Genomic DNA, 17,179 nt, shown 5'->3' with positions numbered 1-17,179 from the left:
CGGAGTGAGTTAAATGTGCGGACGAGGTCAAAGATCATAAGTCAATGATGTTCAACAACATTTGAAGATGAATGGTATGAAAACCTGTTAACTACATTAGACTTTTCTCATATAAGTAAGTAATAAATCATTAAAGGAAAATGAATACTAAAATTAACTGTAATCGACAAAGATATCTTTGTTGTTGACCACTGCTTTTAATTTGAGAAATTGAAGCTTTTGTTTCAAGCCCGTTTGGCGTTTCAATTTTAAATGTATTGCTATTGCATGAACATGTTGAACTGTTGAATGATCTTGAATGGTTATATATCTCTTCATATTAACATTTGTCGCTTAATTAGTCCATCTTCATTGTATGTAGTCCCAGGTCCTATATTTTGTCATGAATGAAACTATATAAATTTTTCCACATGCATAAACATGAATAAAATACATTTGATTTAGAACTGCTTTTTATAGACTGCAACATTTAAAAAAAATTTGGTCGTATATTGGTATCACTTCGATTGTCGGTGGCAGCGTCGTTGTCGTCATCAGCATCGTTCGTTGACAAATGGTTTCCAGATGATAGCGTTAGTATAAGCAGAGACATATATACACATGTGTATATATGTCTCTGGTATAAGTCAATAGAAATCAATAAAATTTTAACAGAAGGTTTAGAACCACTAAAGGAAGGTTGGGCTTGATTGTGGGGGTTATGGTCCCAACTGTTTAGGAATTAGGGTAAAAAAAGGGGCATAAAAAGCATTTTTGTAGTTTTCAGACAATAACTAATGTGTTAAAGTGTTTGAATCTCTCTGAAATTATACCACAAGTTTCCATAAAACAGAGGGATAGTTAGGTAAATAAGAATTTGTGTGGGGGACTATTTTTTCTCATTCCAGATTTCAGAAATTAAAAAGAAATTTTTCAAATATTTTTTTGGGGGTTAATATTCAACAGGATAGTGTATTGCACAAAAGCAAAAAAAAACATTTTATTTAGGGGGGACAGGGTCAATTTGCAACAGCATAGTGTATTGAACAAGACAGGCATGATAAATTTAATTCTTTCAAAACAGTTTTACTGACTATTCATATTTAGAAAAAAATGTATTTCTGAATTCTTTCTGAATAATATAATATAATATATGTAAAGATGTGTTCTGTTAAAACACATCTAAATAAGCATATATTATTTATTTTAAGGAGGCTCGAGGGTATAAAAATTTCATAAAAAAAATCAAACATTTGTTTTTCATTACAAATTTTATTTATTTCCTTTTGTAGTTGTTACTTTATCATATATGGTACAAAAAACAATCAATTCGTGTTGGCCCCAGATGACTTTCAAAATGTATACATCATTGAAAAAGTTCCAAATTATTTCCCTTTGGTGGAAAAATGCCATTTTTTGGCTCTAAAATAGAAATATCTTTTTCAACTCATCGGTAACCTATCTTTTTTAATATAATTTCCATATAAGCTGTACTTAAACTAAATTATTGTAAAATTTTAGCGATTTCTGTAATAAATTTCTTTTTTTTATTTCGATAGTACCTTTATTTCTCCTATTGTACTTCAACAAAAAAAAAACCACCTTTACAAAAATGTATGCTTCTTTCGAAGGCAGATTGTGAGCACAAATGAACGGTGACCCCACTTTTTTATTTTATTTTTCTATTAACTATAAGATAAAGTTCATTTATAGAAAAATATAGAGAAATCCTATATAAATGATTTAGACCCGCGAACCCCCTTAAAAACATTTTTAAAAAGAATAAGTTACATCTGGTTTTCAATCCTTGACACATAATTTACAAATTATGATTTGTCATGATTATTGCTCATTGTTGCAAGCCTTTAATTAAATTTTGCAACCATTCTTCATTTACTTTGGAAATTTGAATCTATTTGAAATTCCATTTTTATACGACTGCAAATTTTTTTGCGTCGTATGACTCGTATTATGCTATCATGTCGTCGCCGTCTTCGTCTGCGTCGTCCGAAGACGCATTTAGTTTCCGGACAATAACTTTAGTTTTAGGGAATGAATCTTTATAAATTTTTACCAGAAAGTTCATTACTACTAAAGGAAGGTTGGAATAGATTTTAGGGGTTATGGTCCTAATAGTTTTGGAATTAGGGGCCAAAAAGGGGGCCCAAAATAAGCATTTTTGTAGTTTTTAAACAATAAATTGTCTTTAAGTGTATGAATCTCTCTGAAATTATACCACAAGTTTCCATACCATGAAGGGATAGTCAGTATGGATTTTTGGGGTTATGGTCCCAACAGTTTAGGAATTAAAGGCCAAAAAGGGGACCCAAAATATGCATTTTTGTAGTTTTCAAACAATAACTTGTGTTTAAGTGTATGAATCTCTCTGAAATTATACCACAAGTTTCCATACCATGCAGGGATAGTTAGTACTGACTATGGGAGGTTATGACTTAAAATGTTGAAATAAGGGGCAAAAATAGGGGGAAAACTAGGTTTTTCTGGTGAATGGACAATTAAGACAATTTAAAAGCAGTGTAAGGGAGGTAATTCCTGTAAATATCCGAAAATTCTGTACAGAGACTTGCATCAGCTGTCCCATCACCAATAATGTCTACTACTTCACCAACATGGATGCCACAATTAACTATGAAGACTTGTCTGTTATTGAACCTCTAGTTGTCTTTGTACAATGTATTGGCATCACTATGATTATTTTTCAGCTACCTTACAAATTTTTTTATGTTTAGTTATTTTACATTTCAGATATAGACCAGAGAAGATGACTGATACAGATTTACATGAGGCATGTGGTGTGTTTGGATGTGTAGCTACAGGTGCTTGGCCAACACAGTTAGATGTGGCTCATACTATTTATCTTGGTTTAGTTGGCTTACAACACAGGTAAGATTAACAAAATTATGAAATGGGAGGGGTCATAAAAAAATTTTTATGCCCCATTTATGGGCATTATGTTTTTTGGTCTGTTATGCCTGTGTGTCCGCTAGTTCTTTCTTTTGTCAGTCTGTCTCGCTTGACAGGTTAAAGTTTTGGTCAAGGTATATTTTAATGAAGTTGAGGTCCAATCAACTTGAAACTTGAGCTTTCTAATTTTAATGCAAAAACTTAGATTTTGACCCCAATTTTACAGTCCACTGAACATAGAAAATGATAGTGCGAGTGGGGCATCTGTGTACTATGGACACATTCTTGTTCTGCTTGTGTGTAGGGCATGGTCCATTTTGGCAGTAACATTTTTTTCTGGTCTATTTTAAATAAATGTGATTTTTTCTTATATTACCATTTAACTTTGAATATTTTTTTTTTCATCATTGGGTTGCTGCCCTGTGGATAAATGTAAATTGATTATAAGGTTTAGATAGAAGGAATACATATATAAATCCATTTAATACAGAGGACAAGAGAGTGCTGGTATTGTAACTAGTTTGGGTGCTGAGGATTCCAAATTTAAAACCAAGAAAGGTATGGGACTGGTAACACATATCTATGCAGAGGAAGACATTGCAAAGTTGAAAGGCAATATAGGAATTGGTCATACCAGGTACTCCACACAGGGAGAGTCTGAGATACAGAATATACAGCCATTTGTTGTAGAAACAGAACATGGTCTGATAGCTGTAGCTCATAATGGAGAACTGGTGAATGCTAAATCATTAAAGAAAAAGGTATGGCAAATGTAGTGTTATAACATTATATCATTTTATAAACAAAATTCTTTATATTGCAATGTTACATGGAAAAGGTAAATGAAATAAAAATTAGAGAATTAAAATATATCCATTTCCACTTTGGAAAAGAATTTTGGAATATCGACAGTAGATTGTTACCAAAAATGTTCAAAAGATGTCAAGTCTATCACATGCACAGCTTATGTTGGAACTTGGCACCAACAACAATCTTTTTAAAGTTAGTCAATTTCCATTGTTGATAAAAGTTTTACAGATTTAAAAAGTCTTTTCCTGAACAGTCTGAGGCTGGATAAAGAATTACAATAAAAAATATACAAAAGCTGTGATAAAAAATTGTGAGTCAAAAAAAAACTCACAATCTTATTTTTATAACACTTTGGCCAAAAAAGTAGGAAAAGACTATCAAAAGTCTACAAAACACTATGTCATGTATGTGGAAAACTTTAGACTGAGTAACTTATGTTTTTGTATGCTTTTATTGACTAGAAGTACTATACATATGCTTTTATTGACTAGAAGTACTATACATATATTTAATGGTAAAAAAATTGAATTACTGATATAACTAGTGATCATAAAAATATTTATAAATTTACTTTTCAGTTGTTAAGGCATGGTGTTGGTTTATCCACAGGATCAGACAGTGAGCTTATAACACAGTTATTAACACATTTACCTGAGTGTGGAGAACCACAAGGTCTTGTCAACTGGGTAGGCAGGTATGTGCCTTTCAATTCACTGACTCATCTAGAATTTCAATAGCATACTACCTGGTTAATATTATAACCAAAAAAAGTAACTTTTTGTTTTGCTTAACGGAGTCAAAGGTATGCTGTTTCCGGCAACGGCGGCGGCGGCGTCAACAATGCATTAGTTTGTGATTAGGTCTAGTTTATAGTGAACCACTAGTCAGTGGTAAGTCAAAGATATTTGGTATGCAGTTGTATAAACATTGGCATATCTCGTTTCAATGGAATTTATTTGGCCCCTCTCCCGCAGTCATGGTCTATTGACTTTAAAACTTTTGCTTAGTTTTCATTTATAAGTTTGTGATTTGGTCAGTTTATTGGGAACCACTAGTGATAAGTAAATTATATTTGGTATGCATTTGTATAATCATTGGCATATCTCATTTCCATGGAAATTATTTGGCCCCACCCCCTCAGTCATGGTCAATTGACTTTGAAACTTGCTTAAGTTTTCATGATAAATTTGTGGTAATATTGGTTTATGGGGAACCACTAGTGATAGGTCAATGATTTTTGGTATACAGTTGTATTAGCATCGGCACATCTCATTTCCATGGAGATTATTTTACCCTGACCATCAGTTATGGTTTACTGACTTAGAAATTTTGCTTAGTTTACATGTATTAGTTTGTGTTTATGTTTGTTTAAAGGGAACTACTTGTGATAAGTCAATGGAATTTGGTATGCAGTTGTATAAGCATTGCACATCTCATTTCTAAGGAGATTGTTTAGTCATGTACCTTCAGTCATGGTTCATTGACTATGACATTTTACAAAACTTACATAATATAGTGTTGCTATTATAATTTCAACATTTGCATTATCGAAATTACAAAAAAGCAAGACATATCTCTGTGATAACAGGTTATTTTATACAGGCTCCTGTTTGTCATTTTAATATTCACATTGCGGCAATATGATCTCAAAGTAAGCAAAACATGCATAGCTGTGTTTACATTGGAGTTTACCCAAAACCATTATTTTGTCAATTAAAATATTGAGTTATCTGCCCCTATATTTCCAAAATTGACTAATTGAAAATTAAACATTGTTTAACAGGTTTTAGTGTCGAAAGTTTTATAAAATCTTTATATATTATATACTTATGGTGCTGATCCCTAGACTTCTCAAGCTCAAACACTAGCGGTGATGGTTATCTGATAAAAGTGAGCCTGTTTTTTCGACTAATTGCAGTTTTTCACAAAACAAGTCCTAGTAATCAAAACATTGAAAAAAACATCAAATTATTTTTGCATGAGCCCATTAATTTTTTTTCAGTCTGCTTTTACCCAAGTTCTAAATATGTAATACTTTTCCTTATGAAAATTTTGTCTATTACCGTTAATTATTATGAATATATTTGAAAAAAATATGTATATTTACAGAATAAAAAGAATCATGGCAGAAACTTTGACATCATACTCTTTAGTAATCATGCATCATGATAAGATCTATGCTCTGAGAGATCCATTTGGAAACCGTCCACTGTGTATAGGTAAACTGTATCCTGCAGCAGCATTCTCTGGGAAGAAAGTAATATCAGATGATGATGTTGATGGATGGGTGGTTTCATCAGAATCATGTAATTTCAACAGTATGGGGGCTAGATATTACAGAGAAGTTTTACCTGGTAAGAACTAATTATTGGGGTTTTCTGCATATTTATACTGTTTAATATCAACTACAAGTCATAATATGAAGATTTTTGTAGATTGAGCAAAGCGTAAAATTTAAGGCAAGATTTTGAAAATATATTTTGAATTGTTTTCCCTATTTTACTGATTCATGGATCAAGTTTTGGCAGTCAACATTACATTTCACTTTTATACTGACAATGACAATCACAAAAAAGACACAGAGTTCCTTAAAAAAACTACAATTTTTTTGTAATTATACTAGAAAAGGGGATGGTGTTGAGTCTAATTGTTTACTTCTGTCTGTTATCACACTTTTCTTTTGCATTTTTTCATTAGCTAAAAATTATAGCTTTATGATTGGCAACACATTTCATCTTGTTAAATATGCATGTTTCTGTATGATGTTTTCTCATTTTATTGGATATTCTGCTTTCTGTTTGTTCAAAGCTTCTACCTTGAGCTGGGGTATCATAAGTAGGTAGCTGCTCACAGCCATCTTTTTAGTTAAAACTAGAATATATTCTATCTTGATGAACTTTTACATCATTTGGTCTTTGGTGGAAACTTTCTCGTTGGCAATCAAATCATATCCTCTATGTTTATATTTTGTATTTTAGGAGAAGTGATAGAATTAAGTAAAGATGGTGTTAAGTCAGTGTATATAGCTCCCAGACCTAACAAGGCACCACCTGCATTCTGTATATTTGAATATGTTTACTTTGCTAGAACTGACAGCACATTTGAAGGTTTGTTTTATTACTATTTGTAAAAACTTATATTTAGAATGCTTGCTGCTGAAGTCTAAAATAACACTATACAGATATGAAATATTTTACAAAATAGACGATTAAATTAGGTTTGATATTTACTGGAATTCAGTATTAACAATTATCAGGACTCATGAATAGATCATTGATTTTTTGGGTACATGTGTTAGGAAAGAATGCTAATTATTTTTTAGGAGAATTCTTAATTTAGTGTTTAATTTTTTGAGAATTTGGAATGATGCCACCTCCTACCCCTCAATGCTTAATATAAAATAAAATAAGAAATATCGGGAAATATGAATAGGTCTGTGAGCATGTTTCAGAGATTCAAGCATTAGGAAATATTAAGAAAACATTTAATTATGGACATCAAACTGATCTTCAAACCTGAAAAGAAGAAAAAATATGTATATTACTTAGCTATCACAATTTCTAAAATATTATAGACAAGTTTATTAATTAACTATTTGATTTTATTTTCCCTGTTTATGAGAGTGTGTTCTGTTTATTGAATTGAATAAAAGTTATGTATGGTTATAACTTTAATGTAATTAGCGTTTACATAATTTTTACAGGTCAGATGGTATATACTGTAAGACAGAGATGTGGTAGACAGCTGGCAGAAGAGGCTCCAGTCAATGTTGATATTGTCAGTACAGTACCAGAATCAGCTACGCCTGCTGCACTGGCTTATGCAGAAAAGGTTTTAAAAAATTACAAGATAAAAAAATACAATTATAAGATGAAAAACAATATGCAAGAAAATTGAAAAAAATTTTAAATTGAAAAAACTTCTGAATAAAAACAGATTGGATAGATCAAATTAAATCCCTTACAAAAAAAATCTTGTTTTATTTGCTCATATACTCTGAACAACAAGATGGTGTCTTACAAATTACACCTTTCTGGGAAAAGTGGCAAGGCAATGGTTTTCTCCTCTGTATTGATTTACTTTTTTGTCATGCTGGGTCCTCTTATATGTTACACTACAATGTGGCTTTTGGTCATTGTTGAAGACTATGTACAGTGACCTTATATTGTTTTCATCCTTCTTCTAGAGTCTCAGATGGATGTTTGTCCCTTTGCCAATTATACCACATCTCCTTATATTTATATTCAATCATACAATCATCCTTATATTGATAAATAAGTTTACCGGTACTAGAAAATGCTGTAAAATCCGGTAGAAATTAAGATTAATGTAAAATTATACATTTACCAGTAATATTTAGATCACCTAATTTTGTTCTATTTTCTTATATTTAACTTCAGCTTGGAATTCCATATGGTGAAGTTTTCTGCAAAAACAGATACATAGGAAGAACCTTCATACAGCCCAATATGAGACAGAGGAAGCTGGGTGTGGCCAAAAAGTTTGGTGTACTGACAGAAAATTTCCGTGGAAAAAGAGTTGTACTTATAGATGATTCCATTGTTAGAGGTGTCACCATGGTACCAATTGTCAAACTACTTCGAGCTGAAGGAGCTGCAGAGGTGAATTAGGGAATCTAATATGTATAAAATTTTTGTGTGTAGATTGAGATTACTGAATAAATGTTAATTTTCGTGGGGTTAAAATTTCATGGTTTTGTCTCTATATAAGATTTCATTGGGATTTTATTTTGTGGTTTCCAGTAAAATGGAAGTGATATTATATGTAGGTTAAATTTTCGTGGATGTTTTAATTTCGTGGACATCTTCTTTTCACGAAATAAACGAAATAAATCCTCCATGAAAATTTCTGCTTTTACAGTATATCTTGAAATTGCTAAATTTTGACATACTGATCAAGTGATGACCCTGAACATGGGAATTTTTTTTTTTTATAAAAATCTCCTATTCTTTTTATATCCTCTTTTGATACTTGGTACTATTTGGTAAAATGAGTACTATAGATTCACTGAACTTATGTGTTTAAACAAATAATGGCTATGGGAAGAGAAATACAGGTTATTCAGTTTGTTTTTCAATTTCATACACAGAAATAAAAATATTTTTATGTAATGATTCAATTTTTTTCAGATTCATATAAGAATTGCATCACCACCAATCAAGTATCCATGTTACATGGGCATTAATATCCCAACATTTCAAGAACTTGTAGCTAATGTAGTTCCTCTGGAAGATATGCCATCACATTTTGGTAGGTAAAACTTGAAGTTTCTCAAATTAAAGTCTTCATTTGAAATATGCATTTTTACTTAAGGTTGTACCCAACACATTCCATAAAATTAATTTGGCTCGTTTAATTTTCATACAATTTTGACAAAGTATTTCCTTTGACCCTTTGACAAAAATATAAAAATTTCAAAATATTTGAACCAATCGTTTTATCAGAGAAATTACACTGGTTATATAGCAGTTTGACAAACACTAATTTTGATCATTGAGATTATTCCCTTAACAACACAACGTAATTAAAACCTTTAGCAGATTTTATAGAGTTATCTCCCTGTAGTGTTAGGTACCACCTTAAGTTCCTTTTTTAAACAATTGTGATATATAATAAAAAGACCATTGTTTAATCTTCACAATACAACCAAAGTACACTTTACTATTCTATTGAAAGAAATTTGGTTGGTATGAACAGCATCTGACATCTCAGTCTAATGTATTATATTATGAAAAATTGGAACACTTAGAAGGGAAAAGTTAAACTAAATTGTAACAGACCATTATTGAATATGGATCCGTAGAGGGCTAGTAAATTTCATAGGGGGGGTCATGACGTCACGTCTACTGTTAATGGTGACGTCATCTATTAATGTTGTGTACCCACCATAGAGGGTGAATAAAATCCTCTATTGATCTGTAGGGGGTCAGTAGCGAACCATATAACTTATAATGTGCTTGGTTAAGTTGCAAACAGGCACAATACCAAGTCAGATCTTTATTACACATCATTTTATCACATTTTTCGTGAATTATCTCCTTTTAGGTACACATTTGATTTTCCTTGAACTTATATCATTATGCTATAGATATATTCTTGATTACAGGTGCTGACAGTTTACAGTATTTATCAGTGGATGGATTGAAGAAAGCAGTAAGAGAAGGGATAAAGAATCCTAATGGTTCAGTGGGGCATTGTGTAGCATGTTTAACAGGGGAATACCCTGTCAAGTGTGATGACTGGTAGATGTAATTCAACTAGCATTGTAATTAAATTATGTTGATGGTTATGCTTACATTATTAGGGTTCGTGTCAATATGTTATTTTGGGGGAAAGTCTCTAGGAAAATATATGTAAGAAAAAGATAGTTCTAAAATTTTCCAATCTCAAAAGATAAATAAATATTATTATTAAGATATAAACAATGTTGCATGTCTACAGAGAGAGAGAATTGCAAGTATTAACAAATTGAGAGATGAATAAAGTTTCCTCTGTTTTAAATAGAAACGAAATGAAATTACTTATTAGAAATTTAAGTTTTGTGAAAGATTGTTTGATATGTTTACTGTATCTATAAGGGTTGCTACTCACAATTTCAGACATCGCAGCAATGATTTGCAATTTGCTATATTGTTTATAATAATTGCTGCATGAAAGACTATTTATGTTCCATGATCTTATTGAATTGGGGTAAAATGACAATTATGCCAAGTTAACAAACAACATGTTATCACAAGCAATGCTTGACGGTCCTTTAGAAAAAATGCATCTTTCTGAACCCATTGAAAAGTTTTTTCTTTGTGTTTTGTATCTGTAATTATTTTTTCATCTTGCATGTGCCTCAATTGAATTGTAATGAGAGTTTGTAAATAATGTATCAAATTATAAGTGATTGAAAGTTGTTTAGTTTACACTAAGTTTACATCACTAAGTGCTATATACATATTTCATATTTTTTTATTTTGTATTTGTTTTTATGAAATTGATATTGATGTATATATTATGCAGAATATAGATATGGTTTGAACATATATGATATAAATATGTGACTGTCACTACTGTGTAAGTATCATTATTTGTGCAATGCCAAATTTTCCAATTAGTGGATGTAACGACTATTTGTGTCAAAATGTGGTTAGACAAGTTTACATAGAACAGTAATTTCAGAAAATAATGAAAATAACTAGATGTTTACATTCCTAGAATTTTCATAGGTGGTTCTTCTCTTTCCCCAGTTTTGACACAGAATTTGATTAAGTTTTACATTTTCACAAACATAAATTGATACTTGATAAATCTTTGGCTTAATATGAAATTCATGGTGACTGAAATCTTTGTATACAAATGACCGCATAATTTTGTTTGGTTTCAAATAATGCTATGATGTCGCTGTCTGTGTTGTCCAAAGACACATTTGGTTTTTGGTCAATAACTTAAGTTAAAGTGAATGGTTCTTTATAAAATTTAATAAAAAGGTTCAATACCACAAAAGGAAAGTTGAGATTATATTAGGGAATGATGGTCACAAACGTTTAGTAATAAGGGGCCCTAAATGGGCCCAAAACAAGCATTTTTCAAGTTTCATGATAATAACTTGTGTAGTTTATAAAGTATTTCAATTGGTCTGAAATTTTACTGCAATATTTAATACCACAAGAAGAAGGTCAGAATCATTTTGGGGGTTATGGAATTAAGGGCAAAAAACAAACATTTTTGTAGTTTCTGGACAATAATTTGTGTGAAGTATAGTCGTGAAGACATGTATTTGTAAATCATCTTTGTTTGGAACAAACTATTTACAAAGAATAACATTTCTATTTTCATCAATTTCGAATCTGATTTGTTTTACATATTTTTTTATTTTCCATTTAACACTTATTATTCAGTAAATCTGTTTTGAATATTATGTTTTTTTTTAATCTCAATTTAATCATTGTTGTTTTTGCAAAATGTCAATGAATTATATCATTTAATATATTTGTTGAATCTCAATTAAGTTATGTTATATTTGCTTGATCTCAATTTTACTGCATAAAATTAACTGAATGTCAGTGTAATGCATTATATTTACTAGATCTGAATTTACTATGTCATTATATATTAGCTGAATCTCAATTTGCTATTTTTTTTTTTTAATATTTTATAAATATCACTTATACATATTTTGTCATTTAAGAATATCAGTTCTCATTAGAATTAACATGTATAACATTTGTTAGAATGATATTCATGTGTGAATATATGCCATTGTTTATTGGATATCTTAATTTCTCACTTTGCATAACACAATATGAAATATTATAATACTGTAGGGAAATATCCCCTTTATTTATGCAATTTGACTGGTTACCCTGACAGGGGGTTGGGTCTCATACCCAGATGTGAACAAAAATGTGAACAAAAACCAAGATTACTATGGTAATTAATGCTAAGAGAGCAGGGTACTCCAGTATAAAATAATTATCATATGGATTTACATGGAATATGGGTTATATGCCATATATCCCCTTGGCCTGACAGGGAATATAAAACACAGACAGGGAATATAACCCCATGTACCCTATGCCCTGTGATGATATCACATAACATAGTGTCTACAGCTTTTAAAGTTTTATGTTACATCTCTGCATTATTGATATCTCATACTAGAGGGAATAAATTAATACTATTTTCCATTATGTTAACTTCTTTTTTTAAATTCAAGATATCATCTTTATATAATGTAACATCACATTTGTTTGTAAAAGATCTCGTCTAGAACCACATTGAATCCATCTAATACATGTATGAAAAGCAATTATTCACAATAGTTTTTTTTATCTAATGAAAAGGTGCCATTTTGAAATCGCTCATTGCATGAAATTCAGATAGTGTGGTAATGTTGAGAGATGAGTGAAGAAAGTGAGATTGTGTAAAAATAAACCATTAAGTTCAATGTTAATTAAATTATACAAATCTACCAGTGACCATGAATTAATAATGGGAACAGCCATATTTTAAGTTTTAACCAAATTTATGTTTACATATTTTTACTGTTTACAATTTTGTTTATTTTTATACCAAATAAATTTGATGAGAAATATTGTTGTTAATTTATGTTGTCACACTGGAATAAAAATAAAAAGATGTGGTATGATTGCCAATGAAATAACTTTCCACCAGAGACCAATTAATGTAAAATTGATCAACTGTCGGTGACCTTGCAGATGTATAGCCTTTAACAATGATCAAAATCAATACCGAATAGCAAGCTATAAAAGGTCTTGACATAACCAATTAAAAAAAATTCACACAACAAAACAATTCATGTACAAAACAACAAACAGAAGACAAATATGATATACAGCAACAAACAACATATAGAAGTTGGCAGTTTTAAAATCACTTGATTTATCTTCCCCTTAACCTGGGACAGTGGTGTGCCAGCACATAGAACAAATAAACTAAAAATCAGTTAAAAAGGCTTGATGTGTCACATCGATAAAAAGATAACAAAAGAAAACAACAACAGGTTCAAAGAACCTAATAAAACTAGTGTGTATCCAAGACAAATATCCATCAGTACACTCAATGATCAGCAAGTTTGATGTTTTGTTGCATAACCAGCAGATGACTAAAGATTAATGCAATGAAATAATTATACCCCATTTTAAAAAAGTGAGGGAATACTATTTTACCTGTCAGTCGTCAGTCCATCCATCCATCTATCCATCTGTCTGTCCGTCCCATGAATATTTTTCATTGTTTATTCTAAGGAAAAACAATACAAGGATTTCTGAAATTTGGTTTCAGGGTTTGTAAGTCCGCTATACCGTGTTTTCAGATTCATCCCTCAACAACTTCCTGTTTCCCAAACACTTGTATCATTTTACACATGATAGCCAAGTTAAAAATTTTGTCACATTTTTCTTAGGAACTACAATACAAGGATTTCTGATATTTGGTTTCAGGTTTTATATAAGTCAGCTATACCCTGTGATATGTTTTCAGATTCAATTCTCAACCACTTCCTGTTTACCGAACACTTGTATTAGTGCGGTGACAGAAGTGTAAAAAGTCGTCTAGATCGCGAGTTTAATCTCCCCAAATAACACACGGCTAAAAAGGGTCTTAACTTAAAGACAAATATGTCTTCTTTAGTTTTTGCCCTGTCGTCAGAATTTCGTACGGTCACTTTTTTCTAAAAAGTCGTTTTAATGACTGGTAGTATATTGGAGAGTTTCAACCCCCCTTTTTCAAAATGAAAAAAATATGTATGTTTGCTTATATTTAATTGAAATAGTTTTTCCTGAAGCTATTTTTATATGTCAAAATATTCCATTCAGTATTTTATTTTCTTCTAATCTATAAAATTTGCGAAGTTTAGACTATTTGAAATTGAGGTAATTTTAATTGCAAATTCAGACTCAAACTTTAGTTTCCTCTTCATAGTAGTTATACAAATTATCCCATAATATTTTAAGCATATAATATTTAATAAAACTAATTAGTGATAAAAATTTCGGAAACAAAATATGAAAAAAAACTTAAGAAATCAATGGAAAAAGAATGGAGTAAATACCTTCAATTTCAACACGGAACTCAATCACTTGCCTTCCGTCACATTTTGTGTATTAGTCAATAATTTGCTCTCAAATGATATATGAAATTACTACCTTTTTCGCTATTATATACACATATTTTCAATTACAGTGCACTGATATATGCCACATACTTTGTTTGTATATGTTGATATTCTATGTTTTTTTGTTATAAAACATCAAATATACTTTGTCAGAAAAGTCTTATTGTAAAATCAAAATGATTGACGGATAGTTTCAGTAAATACTCCGTGATATGTCAAGTCCTTTGCAACTTGCCAAAACCGTGGAAGCAGATATCTCAAAACACGATACTGCTTTTAGTAATTTTATTTTGGCTATTGACAACGATTCCTCATTGGTCATTCATCATGACACCGTTACTCGATAAATATAGATCATTTCTTCCGGCTGATTCTAATTTAAAATATTCTACATGTAAAATGTCTAAACTAATTTATTTCTATAGGAATTCAGTTGTCAAACAACTTCAACAAGTTCAAGGCAAATGTAACATAATATTTAATAGCAAAATAACTATTTAAGATGCCATATAAGCTTCTAGTCAATTGAAAACTGACCTTAAAATCTCAATGTCAACTGTAATAGACACAAATAACGGACAGATATTTCATTCCGCTGTAAGTTTACTTAGAAAAGACATCGAAACTCTAAAGAGGACTACCCAATTTCGGATGAATTGTCTCTTCGTTCTTAATTCAGCCAATGCCTTCGTATTTATTGAAATTCATTCTATGGTTACTCAATGAAAATGCATACAGCCAAGACTATTCTCAGGAAATGGCACCAGAGAAATTGTGGAAATGCTTAGGCAATTGTTGAGGCAATCGTTTTTGTTTTACTTCTTTTCATTTAGGTTTGGCTTTACAAATGTACCATGAGTTTGGTTCAAAACATCTTGTTGAAACATTGAATGCCAATGGATTTTATGCTTCTTAAAGTAAAGTGCGACGCTATCTAATGTGTTGCCAACCATGAAATTGAGCGAATTCAAGATAGTGCGTACGTCTCGTATAATGTTTCCCCAGCATCTTTGCAGACAAGCATATGGATGTCATCACACCTTCCTAAACCCCCTTTTAGATCTCTTTTAAAATCTTGGATGAATTGATAGGGATGGTTTGAAGCTGGTATTTTTTTAGGAACAAATATGTTCGGACTTCCTACAATACCTTGTCTGTACTTGTAAAGAAAAACTCAAAATAAAGTGTTTGCTTTGAGCAGAACCTTTCATGTGCAGACCTGTGGCCATGAGTGAAATGTGTAGAAATATTAAAACATGTCTTGTGACGGTTGGTGAAAATGAAGATGATGGAGATAACGGTTGGTTTGGTATAAAGCTTGTTGCACTGGTACACACGGTTCCAGTCCGAGGTTAGGGGAGTGTTGATGTGCCCTTAAAAAAGTTAAACCCCGCCAATATCTGTATGTGTCTGTTTCAAGTCACGAGACGGTAATGCAGTGTTTCTATATTCTATATTTGTTTCTTTCTTATTTATTTTGTACATTAATCAGGTCGTTAGAGTTTTTGTTTGTTTTACATTATTTATTTCGGGAATCGAAGACTATGCAGTATGAATTTTACTCATTGTGGAAGCCCGTACGGGACCTATAATTGTTTTATGTCTCATTTGGTCTCATTTGGAGAGTTGTCTCATTTGCAATCATATCACATCTTCTTTTTTTTTATATGGAATACTTTTGAAGTTTGGGGTACGTTGCAAGGGATAAAAGGGGAGATATAGTTACAAAACCTATAATGTAATAGATATTAACCAGAGTTAAATACACAACAAAAGATAATACTATGGTAGCAGTAATAATTGTGAAAAAAAACCAAAAGCAACGAGTAGTCTATAAAAAAACGGAAGTATCCGCAAATTCAATTTGAGGTCATATTTGACTGTAGTGTTCTATGGCTTTGTTTTGATGACTCACCCACTATGATAGTTTAAAAAATAATTTTAAAGTATTGTCCTGCATGACACTTGATTTTTACCTGAAATTGATATTTTTCATAAGGTTAAGGTGCTTTAAACATTTAATAGGTTGAAAACTTGATTTTTGAAGTTTTGTTTATAAAACGTCGTTTTAGGATTTTTTTTGATAAAAAAAAATCTCAATGATTAAGGTTTATGTATAAAAACAAACATTACTAAAGCCAAAACAGTATCATTTATATATAGGTAGAGTTTATAAATAGAAAAAAATGTCAAAATTGAAACCCTCCCAAACTTTCACAGATTTTTACATATGACCTTTGACCTCAATTTTAAAAAAATGTGACCACATCAAGTCCTGACGACAGGCATATTATTATAGTACACGATTTCCTCTTTCCAATGATATATTATGTAGGTGTGTGTTCGGTGGGGAGATTAAATTCCAAAAAATCTGCCTTCAGTCACCGCACTATATCATTTTACACATAATAGCCAAGTTGAAAATTTTCATCACATTTTTCTCAGAAACTACAATACAAGGATTTCTGATATTTGGTTTCAGGTTTTATATAAGTCAGCTATACCCTGTGATATGTTTTCAGATTCAATTCTCAACCACTTCCTGTTTACCGAACACTTGTATCATTTTACACATAATAGCCAAGTTGAAAATTTTCATCACATTTTTCTCAGAAACTACAATACAAAGATTTTAGAAATTTGGTTTCAGGTTTTAAAATAGTCAGCTATACCCTGTGATGTGTTTTCAGATTCAATACTCAACAACTTCCTGTTTACCAAACACTTGTATCATTTTACACATGATAGCCAAGTTGAAATTTTTCTCAGAAACTACAATACAAAGATTTTTGAAATTTGGTTTCAGGGTTCATATAAGTC

The 17,179-nt window shown here is 31.0% G+C and overlaps 1 protein-coding gene across 1 annotated transcript; it reads left to right on the top strand.

Moving 5' to 3' along the window:
* The first annotated feature begins 9 nt into the window (after positions 1-9).
* LOC143085534 (amidophosphoribosyltransferase-like) lies at positions 10-12,815 on the top strand. The gene is made up of 10 exons (XM_076261925.1): positions 10-115; positions 2,746-2,883; positions 3,395-3,665; positions 4,293-4,408; positions 5,824-6,068; positions 6,693-6,821; positions 7,418-7,545; positions 8,115-8,336; positions 8,865-8,985; positions 9,842-12,815. Exons 2-10 carry the CDS (start codon positions 2,762-2,764, stop codon positions 9,979-9,981), a joined length of 1,494 nt encoding a protein of 497 aa, XP_076118040.1. The 5' UTR covers positions 10-115; positions 2,746-2,761; the 3' UTR covers positions 9,982-12,815.
* Positions 12,816-17,179: the final 4,364 nt, after the last annotated feature.

The sequence above is a fragment of the Mytilus galloprovincialis genome, chromosome 8 (assembly GCF_965363235.1).
Source record: "Mytilus galloprovincialis chromosome 8, xbMytGall1.hap1.1, whole genome shotgun sequence".
Lineage (NCBI taxonomy): Eukaryota > Metazoa > Mollusca > Bivalvia > Mytilida > Mytilidae > Mytilus > Mytilus galloprovincialis.
Note: the sequence above shows the minus strand (reverse complement) of the source record. Positions and strands in the feature narration are given on the sequence as shown.

Excerpts from the sequence above, each read along its gene's own strand:
- LOC143085534 (XM_076261925.1), top strand. The coding sequence starts at position 2,762 with ATGACTGATACAGATTTACATGAGGCATGTGGTGTGTTTGGATGTGTA. Across the intron at positions 4,409-5,823 it reads CTTGTCAACTGGGTAGGCAG|AATAAAAAGAATCATGGCAG; the intron begins GTATGTGCCTTT and ends GTATATTTACAG. Across the intron at positions 6,069-6,692 it reads TTACAGAGAAGTTTTACCTG|GAGAAGTGATAGAATTAAGT; the intron begins GTAAGAACTAAT and ends TTTGTATTTTAG.